Genomic DNA, 17423 nt, shown 5'->3' with positions numbered 1-17423 from the left:
TCATAAACAAGAGTTCTGGGGATGAACTCGAGCAGCACTCGACCGAGTGTAGGTCGAGTGGGTGGTCGAGCTAGACAAATCCGGGAAAACAGAGCAATGCAATAAAAACAGAGTAAAGTTAACACAGATCAAACAGCAGGCAAATAACAAGATTAAGACTTTAAACTCAATAAACAAAGAAGGTTCCTGAGGATGGATTCATGGGATAAACTAACCATTGTGGTAATCTAACTTGATCAACAAATCTCAAGCAATGCTATGAGCTAACCTCTAGACATATTAATCTAAGACAAGTCTCTCCCACTCTCATGGTCAAGAGACAATCAAACCTATGCAATCCTAGACTTGCTCTCACAATGAAAAGAATCTACACAAGCAGGCATTAAGCAATACATCTCAAACCAAACAAGACCTCTAATCTCTTAGCAAGCCTAATGGTAAGCTCTAGATCTAGCCTTATCTATGCTTCTTAAACATTGGTGTGATGCTAAAAAGCTTGAGATCAGATCCTACCCTCTCAGATATAGGATCAGCATTAAGAACATCTAGCCTAGAAGAGATCTACAACAATCAAGCTTGATCAAATCAGATATACCACAAGATCAATCTATCCTAACCCATCCTCAAGATCCTAAGAAGACTACTCACAACAAGACATGATCAAACAAATCATAAACCCAGAAATCATTGAAACTTGCATGATTAGAAAGATAAGATTAAGATCTACAACTTTAAAGAAGAAATCAAACTCAGATTCTCAATACTTAGAAAGTTATTCAACCAACAAGTATGAGGAAATTCTTCTTTTCTAAGTACAAGATCCAAAAAAGAAATAAAAAGCAAAAGGAATAATATTCCTCAAAAGGCAAAAACTAGGTTTAAAATATCTGAAAAGCTGACTAAAAATCTAGATTAAAACTTCGTTCAGGTGGCTGCAGTACAAGTCCTTATATAGTGGGGAAGGTGGAAGCCCTAAAAATGGGAAAAGTCAAAGTGGTCCACGCATCGGTCAACTCGACCAGTGCTCGGTCGAGCTGGGGGTCGAGCTGGCTTCTCTTGTGCAACTCCACACGGTCGAGTCCATCTCCCACTCGGTCGAGTGCTTGGTCGAGCTGGACTCCGGATCCTTTGTTCTTCAGCCTTAACTCCCTTGTTTCCTCCTCATGATTGCTTCACATCTCTTCTCCATTGCTTCCATGCTCCTTAAGCTCCAAAATCACCTGTTTATGCATGAAAAGATGCAAATGCAATGCAACTACACTATAATGCATGATTAGTCCTAAAGCTACACAATAATGGTGAAAATGGATAGAAAAAGATGCAAAAGATGTGAATAAACTAAGGGAAAACATGGTAAAATATATGAACATCAGTTTAGAAAATGCTTAAGGACACGTGGACTCGCAATGGTCCGCACACTTGTCCTTTGACGTGTTCTCTTTGAAATAGACCATGTCGCTCTCTTTGAAAATCAAACTTAACCACAAACAGTCTCAACGTTCAAAAGAAAATTCTATAGTTCAAATTAAAACGCACATCATAAGTAAAAATAGAAAATCGTCTTTGGCCTTGGCACGGGAAACGACTTGGCTTTGGACGTTGTGCATTGAAGCTCCTCGCCTCGTTAAAACCTCCTCCGGTAAACCACTTGGGAAAAACCCGGAGTGAGGAAAAAGAGTATGATTCCTCACTTACAATGACTTGGTTGCCTTCACCCTTGGGTAAGAGTGAAGGCCATGCGAATTGTTTCTTCATGGTCTTTGGTCTGGTCGCGGTGTTGGACGAACGCTCGAACAAAGAGGTTGATCCTCTGCTTGGTGGCCTTGGCGGAGCTCCTTGACCTTGTCCTGGCTCCCGGGAGGATCGCTGGAACCTTGGCCGTGCTCGATGCTGGAGTCTCCATCGCGTTCGGTGCGTCTCTGTCAGGCGTCTTGGTCGCGTCCGGTACGTCTCGGTCGTCTCGGTCGGGTTCTGGTCCTGTGCTCACATCAGGTTGCCTCCTGTATTTCAGATCCCGCGGATTCTTTGGTTCCCTCGGTGAGACCGGGTCAGGGTCCCTTTTGTCAAATCAACGGTTTCTGGAAAGAATCTGATCCAATGCAGGTTTCGGTTGGTGGTGTTGTAATGGCGATGCTGAGACTTTTAATTGGGTGTTCGATGTTTTCGACGAAATCCTTCCCCGCTCCATGCAGAGTTAGAATCTCTGCTTTGGGCCATGGAGTGTATCCTTGCAAATGGAGTTGCTTGTTAGAGTTTCGAGACGGATTATGCATAACTAGTAGCAATGATTTAAGCCCCTCAAGACTGGCCTGGCTTCTCTAATCTTCTTGACGATTTTCACTTGCTTTGAGCCGCCTTCACACACTTCTCCTTGTCCAAGATTTTTTGCATGCAAAATTTGTAGGTGGATTGTCTGGCTCGGTCTTCTAGATCTTTAATTTTAGCATTTTCCTTTATAAACTATGTTCCTCCAGTTTGTAAACTATGTTCCTCCAGTTTGTGCTATCAACATTGAAGTTCTTTTCTAATTAGTGTTCCGTTGACACAAAAAAAAAATGATATGACATAGGGAACTTTCCGATCATATTCCAAATATGTTGATTTTTGAAAAATAAGATATTCAGATCTGACTTGGATCTACTACCAAATTTAATTAAAACGATGTAAATATATCCTAAATATAATTATAAATATTATGTGGTACATTTTTCGAATTAAACCCCCCCCCAAAAGCTCCCACACACTAGTATCGAGGCCTCACCCTGTTCAACCTTTCTCTCCTCATCAAACTCTTCAATCTCCTATTTTTTCTCTTTTGTTAATCTTTTTATTTCCCCTTTTAAAACCCAGTAAAACCCTACCTAATTCAAGGCCTTTGGTGAGAACTTCAACATCCTGGCTCTTGAACTTGTCCAATGACCACTCTCCTTGCTATTCCGATGATTTAATTTCAAGCATCACAGCCTTCACACCACTCCCACAAGCTATGTTCTTCTCGTGCCGCCAAGAATCATGACTTTGGCCCACTCACCAACGCCAGTTCGTCTCTTGACAATGGCTATTTTGTCCTCCATTGATTCGCTTTTGGAAGATTGTCGATAATCTTTGATCTCACATTTACCAAAAAGCGTCATAGTGAAACATGGTCTTTTCTGATCTTAACCTATGAATGAATGGATGACAGCAAACAAACAGACTTAGGCTAAGATGATCAAATGGGATGCAAAGTGTTTCAATACCCTTATGTTGTTGTAACATAAAGGATGTCAATCTATAAAGAGTATGAAATGTAAGCAGTCAAGACATGATCAATGCATTTAAGTTAAGCCAAATATCAAGTTAGTTTGTTTCTAACAACCTATTGGCAGAAATGAAATGCAATGAACAAAGGCAACTTAAGACAGTACTAATGCAGAATTAAACTATAGAACTAGTGCAATAAACTATGCTAAGCTAGAGAAAACTACTAACAGATGCAATTAAGAGCAAACTGGAATGAAACATAACATAAACAAGGAAATAAATTGGTGCTCGAGTATGCACTCGGTCGAGTTCATGGTCGAGCAGGTGGTCGAGTGATGCATAACAGAAGAACAAAAGCAAAACAAAGAACAAAGATGCAAAATAAACGATGACAAATGATCAAATATGAAAGCAGTAACAAATAATAAGCAAATAGATCCTAGAGATGGGAATAATGGGTTGATATCAAGCTTGGCTTATCTAGACTGTCTAACAAAACTCATAGAAGCTATCCATAGACAATGATCTCATAAACTTGTTAATCCACTCTCATGGCAATAACAATCAAGTTTAAACACTCCTAGACCTAGTTCTCACTAGCTAAGACATGGATAAACAGGCATTAAATCCCAGATTCATTTTTGTCAAAACCACCCTAGACAACTAATCTCTTAAGCTAGACACAATAATCTCCAGTATTAGTCTTATCCAACATCTTAAATATCTTTTCCATAATAAAAAACCTCAGATCTATTCTTAACTTCTCAGAACAAGAATAGCTTAGAGAACATCTAATCTAGAAGGGATCTATAACAATCAAGGCTTAAAAAGTGCTAGAACAACCAAACTCTCAATCAACCTAACCCATCCCCAAGGATCTAGTTACTATTCAGATCTACAAATCATGATGAAGAACACAAACCCAGAAAATGATAAAACAAGCATGATCAGATAGATAAGAGAGAGATGAACAATTTAATACAAAGAAGTGAAAGCAAATTGTCAACAGATCCAAAGTTATCAAGATTACAAACTTTGGTGGCTAAAAACCCTAGAAAAAATAAGAGGATGCAATAAAGTAAAAATAGGCTAAAAATGGCAAAAACTAGGTTATGAGGTGTCTGTCTGCGGCCACAAGTGGCAGTACACATATATATATAGAAAAGAGGGAGAAACCATATTTTGCTAGAGGACAAAACAGAAAGTCGGCTGCAAGTGCTCGACCATGTGCTCGGTCGAGTGCATGGTCGAGTGGTTGGTCCGTTAGGTAGCTCCAGTCTTCGATCTGGGATGTTATCTATTCAGTAAAACAGGGATAACTCTTGAAGGACACCTCTGATTGACCTGAAACCACCGCCATTGGAAAAGTAACCCGATTTCCTAAAACTTATACGAAGTATGCTGAAACTGAATCGCAACAGAAAACTTCATTCGGATCGATGAGCTCGTTATGAATCCGACCGAGTGCTCGACCATGTTCATGGTCGAGTGGTGTGGTTGAGTGGTGTGGTCGAGTTCTTTCTTATACGTTCTTGATGCTTCTAGTCCTCTTGGTTAGCTCCAGAAATAACACCAAGTCCTTCCTTAGATTTTAGATCTCCATAACACCTAATAATACTTCCAATGTACAAATGTATGCAATGCATGCTTCTAAACATCCTAAATGCATATTTGGATAGAAATGGTTATAAGACCTAAGGAATTACTTCTATATGATGCAAAACATGACTAAACAAGACCTAAAATATGTTAAAATTCGATTCTTTTTCACCGTAGTTTACTGTTGTTATGGAGAACAAACATAATCACAATCCTGGCGTTAGAGTCGTTGGAAGAAGAGTTTATGATTCCAAAAATGGCAAATCCTGTCACCAGGTGTGAGACTTAGTTTTGTTTGGTTAGATAATAACGTTTTTTTTTTTCTTTCTTGATTTAAACTGTTGGTTCATTTGTTTGTTTGTAGTGTCGACAGAAGACTATGGACTTCGTCGCACCGTGCAAGGTCAGGAGGATGAATAACAAGCTATGCCCCAATAAGTTTTGTTACAAATGCTTATCAAACAGGTTCGTTTTTTTTGTTTTCATTGATTTTTTTTCCAGAGACAATTATGGTTTCTTAATTATAATGTGTGTTATTCATGATTTGAACCATAGGTATGGTGAGAATGCAGAAGAAGTAGCAAAGTTGGACGACTGGGTATGTCCTCAATGTAGAGGCATATGCATCTGCAGCGTGTGCATGTAATTATACATGTCTTTGAAATTAATATATTAGAGCTTTATCAATGAAATAAAATGGTTTGTGTGGATTTTACAGGACAAGCCGAGGGCTAAACCCCACTGGGATTTTGGTACATAAGGCTAGAGCTTGTGGGTTGGCTTCAGTCGTTGAGCTTCTTGAAGTTGAAGGGCCTGATAAGTTTGCTTATCAGAGGAAGCCAAAACTGGTAACTAAAATACAAATCCTGTTTTTAATGATCTTTAGCTTTTGTCTTTAATTATACTTACTTGATTAACATGGTTTAATTATGTAGATTGCTGCTTCCATTGAAGGTAGTAGTAGCAATAGTGAATCTGTTCCAGGGACAGAAGTGGAAACATTAGGTGAGACAATAAGTTTAGAATTGTGTTTTGTTAATTTTCTAATATAAAAGAAGAGGCCAATGATTTAAGGTTTATGAAACAGATGTTCCCAAGGAGGAGAAGAAAGCGGTGGGCAAGAGGAGGAGAGCCAAATCCAGTGACAAACTTAAAGAGGAGATTCAGTTTGAGGCTCCAGTAGTTCCTCAGGGTACAAGCTTGACTTGTGTATCAGGCATTGATATACCCACTGAAGAAGCTGGAAATGTATTCCAGTTTTTCAAGTTTTGCACAGCCTTTGGAAACGTATGATATATAATTACTCTCTTTAGCAACGTATGGTCTCTAATGATTTACTCTTAGTCTGATTCGCTTTTAACTTTTGTGATAGGCTCTTTCTTTGAAGGAAGGACAAGCTGAAACTGTTGTCCGTGAGCTTTTTGTATGTGGGTGTAACACAAGGAGAACCCAATACTGCCCTATTATCCAGATGATGATCCAGTTGTTGGATTTAATATCACATCATAGAGAGATGTATGAGTCTATATAAATGTATACACATGTTTGTTTTCTTGCTCATGTTTGTGATGCATTTGCATTTTATATTACAGGTCCTTGACTCTAAGTGCAACTGACAGCAGTTGGTTCACTGCTATCGGAGAGATCCTATCGCAGTCAGAAGTTTTGAGTGATGAGTTCCCTCCTGAAACTTTTGTAGCGGGTGTTACTGAGTACGAGAAGATGGATGCATCGAGAAGGCTCAAGCTTCTAAATTTCTTATGTGATGAATCACTTGGCACAAAGTATGTGAATCTTTGTATGCCAATATCAAATTTTCTTGTAGTTTATGCTTTATTTTGAGATACCTCATGTGTGTAATTTTCTCAGGGTAATGAGAGATTACATAAAAAGCGAAATTGAGGAGTGTGAAGACCAGAAAAAAGAAGCTAAAGAAAAGTTTGCAGCAGCAAAGGAAAAGGTATTTTCTAAAATCTGTAATATATATATCAATCTCTTTGTTGTGCTAAAGCTCGTTTTGTCTTTATAGGAGAAGAAGCTCAAACAGAAGATGCAAGAGGATGTTGCCAAAGCCATTATGGAGAAAAATGGAGCTCCATTGTCCATTGAGGAACATAACGTAATCATGTCTCAAATAAGAGCCGCTAAAGAAGCTCATGACGAGATGATGGAAGCAAAAGGCATGACATCTCAACGTAAGTCTAAATCCTTAGACTCAATATGTTTTATATATTGTTGTCTTATATGTTTGTTGTCTGTAACGTGACAAATTCTATTTACAGAGACGCGTATATGTGATGCATATAGAACTAAACCAATTATATTGTATGATAATGGTCTTGTTCTTTGGAAACTCAAGTGCTATGAAGAAGAACCAAAATTTTTGCTTCAAGGTTTGAAATTTTGCTTAACGTTTTTTTTTATGTTTTGATATGCAAATGTGTTTAGTAATTTAATCTCAATCTTATTAATTAATATGCAGATCTAGGGACATTTGATGATTTATGTCCACATGAAAGATGGTTAGCTTATAAGCCTGAACAGAAATCAGAGATAGAGAGATATATCTCTTACAAGAGGTATATCTATCGTTGAGATTGTTGATTTTGTGATGTAGCCAATTTTGTGATAAAAGATGTGAGAATTGACCTCTGGTGGATAATGAGTAGCTGTTTTGTGAACTCGTTTTGAGTAATTTGTTTTTTTGGAACATTATAAGAGTGATCAAATATATGGTTCTCTTGTATTTCTCTTCACAGGCCAAGCAAAAGCAGAAAGGAGTCAAACATGTAACGCTGCCTTCTGTGCACGGGTACAATAGTAAGTGGATTGTCATAGACTATGGTTCGTGTTTGTATCTTCAAGTGTTGGTTTCTTTTTTAATGTTTCTGTGGAGTTTTGTTGGCTGTAATTCTCTGAATACCGTGTAGGAAAGTTTGTAGTCCATGCACTTGATGGAGATTGTATTATGAAGTATGTCTTTTATTTTAAATTGTTATGCCTCCTTAATGCTACTATAATTTGGTAAGAGGATATGTGAAGGACTGTCTCTTGAGTAGTTAACTGTACTGATTTGAACCTAGCCAGTTATTAGATATCATCTCCGTCATATGTGACTCTCTTGCTATCATAGAATCTACTTTAGGATTGATTTTACATATATATCTTCAGATCTCTATAGAAAGTTCTTTACTATGGGTTATTATTCTATTTTGTTTATCTGCTCATGACAAAACAATAACGCTTAGGTTTATTGTTTTTATTGATTCCAATGAAAAAACAAATGAGTAGTTAGTTTATAACGCCTAGGCTTATTGTCTTTATTGATGATAATGAGACCCCTTTTTTTTTTGGTTGTAGGATCTCCAAAACGCGCAGCTAAAGTGAGTTCTTGATCCTGTTCGATGGGCATACAATCTTCTTGAGTCTATTGGGTTTTAAAATCCTAGACGGGTTGAGAAATAGGATCTTAAGCCTATTGTGAATTTCTTATTCCTGTTTTTTTTGGTCATCTATCTATTTTTTTTCCTTTTGTAATATGGAAAAGGAACAATTTGTCTCTCCTAATCAAAAAAGGAAAACGAATTAAGCCCTCTCTATATATATAACAATAATTGGAAACAGTACTCTTGAATTTTATCAACAACAACAACATGGTATCATCCTCTCTGTTCTCGTCTTCTTCGTCTATAAGGAAATCTAGAAAAACAAGAATTTGCCTCGATTCTTTACCGGAAGATCTTCTTGTGGAGATTTCGTCATGTATCGCAGCTTCTTCCTTGTCAGAGGTTCGTAATCTCAGATTAGTTTCAAAACCGTTTCGACGTATTTGCGATGATGGATATGTTCTCCGCAGACTTTCGCTCCAAGAAACCCCTCTGTTCCCATGGCATCGCGACCATGAAACGTTCTCCAATTTTTTCAAAAGATGTCGCAAGAATGGAAACCCCGAAGCTTTGTATCGCAAAGGATTCATCTACTACTTTCTTCAGAACCGTGATCACAAAGGACTCAAATATTTAGCTAAAGCTGCAGAAAAAGGACACAAAGAGGCAAAATATGTCTATGGGTTGATTCTGATCTGTCTTGGAGGCCAAACAAAACAAAAGGGTTTTAAGATCTTGTCTTCTGTTACAAAGCCGTTGTTGTCAACTACGATAGATGAGCTGATGGAACTTCGATACAAGATTGAAAAGATTAGAGACAGCGAATGGGATCGTGCCAACCCGGTGATGGAACAACTCAAAACAGTCTACGTTCGAGAGAAGTGCAAATGCGATGGTAAAACCATGATGTTCTTAGCAAGGAACTGTGATTGGCATCCATACAATGAGGACAGTAACGACATCAAGACTTCTTCTGCTTGTGAGTTTTGTCTCTGGCACCATGAAGTTGAACTTTTCTGTCGGAGGATTTAGTGATCAATCAATTATGTATTAAATAGTGGTTTTGGTTTTACTCTGTGCTAGAATTATGGAGAGAGTTGTGGATAACTTCTATAAGTGCTTCAATTTTTTCTTGTTCTTTCTTTTTTGGTTATGTTTTTTTTTTTGTAGAAATTGTTGGAGCATATATATTTCGTAAGTTCTTTGCATTAAAAACATCAAATTTTCAATACAATTACTGATTGACTTCTATGAAACTCGGCTAAGTTGATTTAAATTCAGTGCTAGCCAAAGGACACTCGGTTTGGAACGTATGCTTCTTTGGGAATATGTAATCGTGGCTCTGATATGATCTTCTTATTCGCTTAGCTCTCGAAAAATGTCTCCGCTTATTGACATGAAAGTGACAAAGGAGAGGTTTCTAAAAGAGATGTTCACTAATCAGCACGATGCAGAGATTTAATTAAAAGATAATCAACTTGATAAGCTTTGGAAACTTCTTGGCCCCGCCAGCCTTTGTGTGAAAACTAATCACGTGCATCGGATCTAATCCATATTTCCATTATTAATAAACATGTATTTACTCTATTTGTGTTAATTAACAGAAAATTTTGGATATCTATCTATCATTTTGGTACAGTTAAAAAATTTGAACATTAACAAAACTCGAACTCTTCCGAATAACAATCGGTAATAAAATATATATTTTATGTATCAGATATTTGAATCCCAAAATTCAAGATAGATTATGGAGATATTGATTTATAAAAATTAAAACATTTCTATTTTTTCGTTCAAATTTACAAATTTTAATTTTTTTGAGGCCCATTAAAAGTTAAATCAGAAGCTCATTACGGTGGAAAATTCTAGCATTAAAAAAAACCCTTAATCAGAAGCTCATTACAGTTTGATTTTGACGGAAGACAAAGACGTCCCCTTCACTTCCTCCGACGCCTCAATCGACTCAACTTCCCGATGATTTGCTAATAAGTATCTTGGCACGCGTGTCGAGACTGGACTACACGATTCTCTCTCTCTTCTTCAAGAGATTACGACCTCTCCTTGCTTCACCTGAGCTTTATGAGACTCGTTCAGTTTTAGGCTGCACCGAGACTTGTCTCTACGTGTGCTTAAACCCTTCTGACGCTAACCCTCGCTGGTTCACTCTCTCCTGAAAACCTAATTCAGGACTTGTATTCAGCCCCGTCTCAATAAATTTTTTGTCCCTAGGCATATAGGTTTTTTGGACCCTTTTCAACATAAATTTTTTTTTTTGGACTCCATCTACTTAAGGCTTTTTCAAAAAAAAAAATTGGTCCCCTGGCCACCCACCCCTCTCGCCATGAGTATGAGCTGGGCCTGCTTGTATTGGCTGCAGTCCCAGTTCCCAATGATCCTCTTGCACACGCATTGGGTCTCGTCGTGGTTGGTTCTGATATTTATAACATTGGCGGATCCATCTCTAAAGACTACTCCTCTACCATCTCTTAAGATTAATCCTTTACTCCTCTACCATCACAGGTAGCACGAAGCTCCAAGCTGATATAGCAAATGAGGTATTAAAGTGCACAATGGGACACATGTTTATGGATAAGAGAGTGACGAGCGCGTGGAGAAGGAATAATAAAGCTGGCAATATGCAGGTGACAGAAGTTGCAGGTTGTCAACATCAAGAAACGGTAACGGGAATAATCGGTTGACACTGTTAATGTGGTGGCAGTATAAGAGCAGTGTTAGCTCATCGTTTATCTTTTACGCATATTCAGAGTTGTAAAAGTTTTTAAGGTCTTTCTAGTACTTTCTCCCTCATCGCCTTGCTGGAGTATCTCTTTCGAGGCTCTTGTAGGTGAGAAGATGAATCTGCGTTCCTAGAGAATGTTGTTTCATTATATCGTTTATCTCAATAAATCAACTCTGTATTTCCTCTGTTTCCTCTATTTTTATTGTTGTGAGTGTGGTTTGATTAAACGTTATCATTGGTATCAGAGCAAAGTCGAACCTCGAACAATGGTGGTGGAGACGAGATCACAGCTAAACTGGCAATGTAGTGACCCTCACCAAGGGGTAAATTGCAAAATGAAAACCCAAGGCCAAAAGACCAAGAAAGGAAGCCAACGAGGAGATTAGAAGAATTGTTGAAGACAAGTCCGAGAAATTATGAGTGAATTGAGAAATGGCCGAGTTGACCACGACGTACTGTCCGAGTCGTCCGAAGGACCGAGAGTTGTCCGGGTAATGATCAAGAGGATCGGGAGAAGCTTGAAAGGATCAGGAGAATGGTCCGAGAAAGACTGAGGTGTATCCGAGAGTTGCCGGAGGGATCGTCGATAGCTGTCCGAGGAAGCTGTCCGAGGACTGCCGATGGTTGTCCGAGACTACCGAGAGTTGTCGAGAGTTGTCCAGACCAAGACCGAGTATTGCAGAGAGAAATGTCCGAGCGTTGCCGAAAAGTGCCGAGAGGACCGTCCGAGAGCGTACCGCAGAATCGCGACATGGATACTTTGGGACGAGCGTGTGGGCGCGTAAACGCTTCTTTCTTTGGATTGACCAATAGGATTTCATGCAAATTAGTGGGAGACAAAGGAGATGGAGTGGACCAATGAAATTTCATGCAAGTGAAGGAGGAATATTCTTTGGAATCTTGTGGTTTAAAATGGAATATTCTTTGGAAGAAAAAGAAGTGGGAGACATAATCATTTTGTCTTCTCAAAGCTGGCCAATGGAGTTTCATGCAAAGGAGAATGTGAGACAAAGGAAAGGAGTGGAGAGTAAGTGGCCAAGTGTTGTGCGTTTTCCCTAAGTGTTTTGTGGCCAAGGAGAAAGGGAAGCACTTGCTCGCCATGCATTGGCCATTGTTGCCGCCCAAAGCACTCACACTTCACTATAAATAGAGGACTTAGGTCCTTAGAAGCCATTTTCGTATCTCTTGCTAAGTTAGAGTAAAAGAGAGAGTAAGAAAAGTTATAGAGTGAGCGAGAGAGAGTTCTTCCTTAGAGTTCTCTCTTTCCGCGAGTGTGTAGCGAACCGCTGCTGTAGGAGCTGTTCGCGTCTAGTCCCTGCTTGAAGTCTGTTTAGAGTGTGTTCTTCTCAGCCAAGCCAGGTGAGTTTCGAAGCGTGTGATATGGCACATTATAGGTGGGATTTGGGTTGTTTTCGCTTAGGATTTTTGTGGTAAATCTAAGCATTTTCGTTGGGGTGTTGGGTAGATTCGTTTCTTTTCTTTCTAGATCGAAGTTCTAGAAAGTTAAGTCTCGTTTATTGCTTGTTTGCATGTTGGTGTGAGGTTGTGTCTAGCGCTTAGCCTCTAGATTTATTTCTAGTGTCTTTGTCGCTTGTTTGTGATTGCATGTTGCTTGTGTGCAATGCATGTTAGTGGTAGTTGCTTGCATGTGGCTTGTGTGCCTTGCATGTTGTTATTATTGCATGTGGCTTGTGTGCCTTGCATGTTGTTTGTGGTTGCATGTGGCTTGTGTGCCTTGCGTGTTGTTGTTTGTAGCTTGCATGTAGCTTGTGTGCTATGCAGGTTTGTTTGGTTGTGTGTTGAGGTTGTGAAGGTAAAGACTTCCCCAAAGACCGTAATCGGTGCGGATTACGAAGACTCGGAGAGACGGGATTGCAGCCTATGGCCGAGTACTACACGACGGTGTAGTCGAGATCGCCTGTTGAGAGGAACTCGCATGTGATGTTCTATGCTCGCGTGCCTTTGTGGCTGTGAGTGTAGGTGTTCACGGGTATGGGGGAAGTGATGAAGTGATGAAGTGATAAAGCGTTGAGGCGTTAAAGTAAAGGAGAGAAGGGCCCTTGGACTTGAAGATGAAGAAGAGTTGTTAGCTTCCGCATGCGTATACTTTGATAGTATACTTGGAGATTGCTTGACTAACTTGCATATTATCTTGCTTGTTTTTCTTGCATTTTGGTTTGCATGTAGCATTTGAGTGCTGCATGTAGTTGTTGTTGTTTGTTTAGCTTGCATCTTTGTGTGTTGCTTGCTGGAGTTGGGGTTGGGTTTGGTTTCTCGTTAGGTTTCCGAACTCACTGAGTGTTAGCACTCAAGACTCCATATTTGTGTTGCAGGTAACCTTAGTGGGGAAAAGCCTTAGCGGGGAGCACAGGACGTTAGGCCAGCCGGTGTAGAGTTGCGTTGCCTTTGCAAGATGTTTTCTTTTGTAAAATTTACTTAATCGTATTTTGGCCTTAAGCCTGGCGCCATTTTCGTATTAATGCTTTATGGACTATTTTATGAAGTAAATAAATTTGAAAATCTTTTTATTTAAGTTGTTTAGTTTTCAAATGGTTCCAGCCTTGTCCGGGCCAACACAACGCACCAGGCCGCGAGGGTTGCAAAGCCTAAGTAGTCTCGGTCGCGGGAGGAATTGTGCTAGGGAGGACCGGTCGGGAAGTATGTAGCTTCCGTCCCTCGGCCGGATCAACCCGGTGCAGTTCCCATAGTGGCGTTCCGTGGCTGTCCGTTGGCCTGCGTGGTCATAGGACGGTTCAGGGGCGTTACAGGCAAGGTCTGGGTGGTGATGAAGTCCAGAAAGGTGAAACTGAGACGATCGGCAACGCAAGGAACCTTCTCAGTCGTACTCAAGCGATAGAGCGAGCGATTGCGGATAAATATAAGAAGATGGATCGGAATATTGCTGACATGATACAGATGATCAGGATGATTTCGGGTCAACAAGCATCTTCAAGCTCTAAGTCACATGGAGAACGTAGTCCTTTGGCGGTGTCGGCTATGCCAGAGGGAAGTGGAAGTGGTTTTGGGCAACAACACAATGGAGGATCGACGGGATCTGGCCATTACTCGAGGGTTACTCGTTTAGGACGTGTGGATTTCCCTCGGTTTGATGGAGATCATTTCTCGGAGTGGATCTGTAAGTTGGAAGATTACTTTGTTCTCGATGCTACTCCAGATAACTCTAAGGTTCGTATGGCCTCTATGCATTTTGATAGTCACGCAGCTGTTTGGCATCATGCTTTAGTGCAAACACCGTTTAGCCAAAGTTTGTTGTATGATTGGCCTTCATATAACTTGTTAATGAAGGAGAGGTTTATTGATGTGTTAGAAGATCCGATAGCAGAGTTGAAAGCATCGCAGGAAACTGATGGAATCGTGGACTATCACCAGAAGTTTAATTTGATCAGAACGAGAGTTACTCTCTCAGAATATTATTTGGTGCGTGCTTATCTTGCAGGTCTGCGTCTCGACACTCAGGTGCACATAAGAATGTTTCAACCACAAACTGTTCACCAGTATCTTGTGTTGGGACGCCTTTACGAGAAGGCTCACCCCACACCGAAGGGAACCACGTCTAGTGGATCATATATCAAGCAGTCTCATGGTGGAGGTACGTTTACAGCCATTAAGCAATTCACTCAAAGCAAGAAGGAGACTCCACAAGAAAAAGTTGGTTCCATTGTTCAGAAGTCAGCAAGGAAATTTTTGTCTCAGGAGGAAATGAGTGAAAGGAGAGCAAAAGGATTATGTTTTATCTGTGATGAGAAGTATACACCTGATCATTATCTGAAGCATAAGAAGTCACAAGTTTTCATGATTGAAGTAGAGGAAGATGAGGAAGATAGGGTTTCAGATGAGGATCAACTGGCATTGGAGGAGGACAAAGACATGTCAAGAGTGTCTATAAGTGCGGTAGCAGGGATCGCAGTCTATAGAACATTGAATGTGAGAGGGATTCACAAGAAGAAAGTAATGTTTATTCTGTTGGACACCGGTTCCACACACAATTTCATGGATCCTAGGACAGCAAAGAAACTGGGAGTTACAGTACATTAGCAGGTGTTTCTCGAGTGGTGGTAGCTGATGGCAGTAAACTTGGGGTACAGGGTAAGGTTTCTCAGTTTCAATGGTCATTCCAAGGAACCACATTTCCAGATGATTTCATGCTCATTCCGTTGGGAGGTTGTGATATGGTGTTGGGAGTTCAATGGTTAGCACCACTTGTAGACACGACTTGGAATTTGCAGAAATTAGAGATGGGATTTTGGTGGAACAAACAAAAGATACTTCTTCATGGTATTAATGAAGGGTCAGTAAGGACTGTTAAAGCGACTAAGTTTAACAAGAATTAGGAGGAAGTGGTTCAAATTTCTATGATTTGTGCTCAAGAAGTAATACAACAAGTGGATGTAATGATATGTGCTGTGGAGATGAGTCAACGCAACAATGAAGAAAATTCAGCTTTAATGGAGCTAAAACACACTTACTCTGATATTTTTTAGGAGCCTACTGCACTACCTCCTTTCCGTACGGGCCACAATCACAAGATATTGTTGAAAGAGGGTTCGGACCCGGTAAATCAACGACCGTACAAGTACGCTATGTATCAGAAGGATGAAATCGATAAGATGGTTAAAGAACTACTATCTGCAGGGACAATCAGAGTCAGTTCTAGTCCGTTTTCATCACCTGTAGTGCTCGTTAAGAAAAAAGATGGTACTTGGAGACTTTCTGTGGACTACCGAGGCTTGAATGTTCTCACCATCAAGAACAGATTTTCCAATTCCACTTATTGAGGATTTAATGGATGAGCTAGGAGGTTCCTCCTTCTTCTCGAATATTAATTTAAGAGCCGGATACCATCAAGTCTGTATGGAACCTGAGGATATTCACAAAACGGTGTTCAAGACACATAGTGGTCATTACGAATATTTGGTTATGCCTTTTGGCTTAACTGACGCACCTGCTACCTTCCAGGGCTTGATGAATGATGTATTCAGGGAGTTCTTGCGCAAGTTTGTTCTCATCTTCTTTGTTGAAATCTTGGTGTACAGTTCAAATGTGACAGACCACATCAATCACTTGCAACAAGTCTTTCACACGATGAGGCAGAGCAAGCTTTTTGCAAAAGAAACCAAGTGTGCGTTTGCAACAGACAAGGTTGAGTATTTGGGGCATTTTATTGCTGCTGGTGGGGTATCTACGGATCCTGCCAAGGTCAACGCTGTTGCAAACTGGCCCATTCCCTCAAACCTGAAACAATTACGTGGGTTTTTGGGATTAGCAGGCTACTATCAGCAATTTTTCAAAAGTTTTGGCATGATCGCTCGTCCTTTAATGCTAATGATTAAGAAGGAGTCTTTTATTTGGTCACAAAAGCACTTGATGCATTCAAGAACTTAAAAGAAGCCTTGTGTCAAGCTCCGGTGTTAGCACTTCCAGTGTTCACTAAGCCATTCTTGGTTGAAACAGACGCTTGTTCCAATGGCGTTGGAGCCGTTTTTATGCAGGAGGGACATCCATTGGCTTTTATCAGTCACCATTTGAAAGGGAAGCAACTTAACTTCTCGATATATGAGAAAGAGCTGTCAGGCGTGGTTTTTGCGGTTCAAAAATGGTGCCACTACCTTTTACCAAACCATTTTATTATCAAGACCGACCAAAGAATTTTAAAGTATCTCTTGGAGCAACGTTTGAACACGCCAATCTAACAGCAGTGGCTTCCCAAACTTCTGGAGTTCAACTATGAAATTCAATACAAACATGGCAAGGAGAATATAGCGGCTGATGCATTATCTCTAGTTGAAGGAGCTGAGGTGTTGCACATGGAAATGTTAGTCTTGGAGTGTGATCTTATGAGGGATATTCAGGCTCACTGTGAAAAAGATGCGAAACTTAAAGCAATTGATGAGTGAGTTGCAGGCAAACCCGACAGCAAAAGTTCATTACTCTTGGGTGCAATAGGTGTTGTGCAGGAAAAGCAAGATCATGGTTCTGAATGACGTGCATTTACGTAATTCCATCTTGCAATGGATGCATTATTCTGGGACAGGAGGACAATCTAGTAGAGATGCTACCTACAAAAAGGTCAAAGGGTTGTTCTTCTGGAAGAATATGACAGTAGACATTCAAGCATATATAAGGAGTTGTGCGGTGTGCCAACAATGTAAGTATGATACGGCAGCTTACCCTGGTTTGCTACAACCTCTCTCTATTCCAGACACGATTTGGACTGACTTATCAATGGATTTTATTGAGGGACTTCCGATTTCATCAGGCAAAACAATAATTTTCGTGGTGGTGGATCGGCTTACTAATGCAGCTCATTTCATGGCCCTGTTGCACCCATATACTGCCATGTCTGTTGCTCAAGCTTTCATGGATACGGTGTTCAAACTTCATGGTTGTCCTCGGTCTGTTGATCATGACACGGTCTTTGTCAGTAACTTCTGGCA

At 40.1% G+C, this 17423-nt stretch overlaps 2 protein-coding genes and 1 long non-coding RNA gene across 3 annotated transcripts; all 3 read left to right on the top strand.

The window, feature by feature from the left end:
- Positions 1 to 1736: 1736 nt before the first annotated feature.
- Positions 1737 to 8237, top strand: LOC104789663 (uncharacterized). Its single transcript, XM_087512767.1, has 16 exons — positions 1737 to 1944; positions 2012 to 2193; positions 5020 to 5118; positions 5207 to 5307; positions 5398 to 5484; positions 5561 to 5690; positions 5778 to 5847; positions 5930 to 6129; positions 6215 to 6357; positions 6435 to 6626; positions 6712 to 6802; positions 6872 to 7037; positions 7125 to 7235; positions 7325 to 7421; positions 7562 to 7686; positions 8203 to 8237. Exons 1-16 carry the CDS (start codon positions 1737 to 1739, stop codon positions 8235 to 8237), a joined length of 2037 nt encoding a protein of 678 aa, XP_087368893.1.
- A 254-nt stretch (positions 8238 to 8491) lies between these two features.
- LOC147944909 (putative F-box protein At1g67623) lies at positions 8492 to 9343 on the top strand. The gene has a single exon (XM_087512802.1). The coding sequence runs from the start codon at positions 8496 to 8498 to the stop codon at positions 9258 to 9260; it is 765 nt and encodes a 254-aa protein (XP_087368928.1). The 5' UTR covers positions 8492 to 8495; the 3' UTR covers positions 9261 to 9343.
- Positions 9344 to 12146: 2803 nt separating this feature from the next.
- LOC147944908 (uncharacterized) lies at positions 12147 to 13496 on the top strand. Its single transcript, XR_015598518.1, has 2 exons — positions 12147 to 12327; positions 13302 to 13496. It is a non-coding gene; the product is annotated as an uncharacterized LOC147944908 (long non-coding RNA).
- The last annotated feature ends 3927 nt before the right edge of the window (positions 13497 to 17423 follow it).

The sequence above is a fragment of the Camelina sativa genome, chromosome 5 (genome assembly GCF_030686135.1).
Source record: "Camelina sativa cultivar CO46 ecotype springtype chromosome 5, ASM3068613v1".
Lineage (NCBI taxonomy): Eukaryota > Viridiplantae > Streptophyta > Magnoliopsida > Brassicales > Brassicaceae > Camelina > Camelina sativa.
This window is presented reverse-complemented; position numbering and strand designations above follow the sequence as displayed.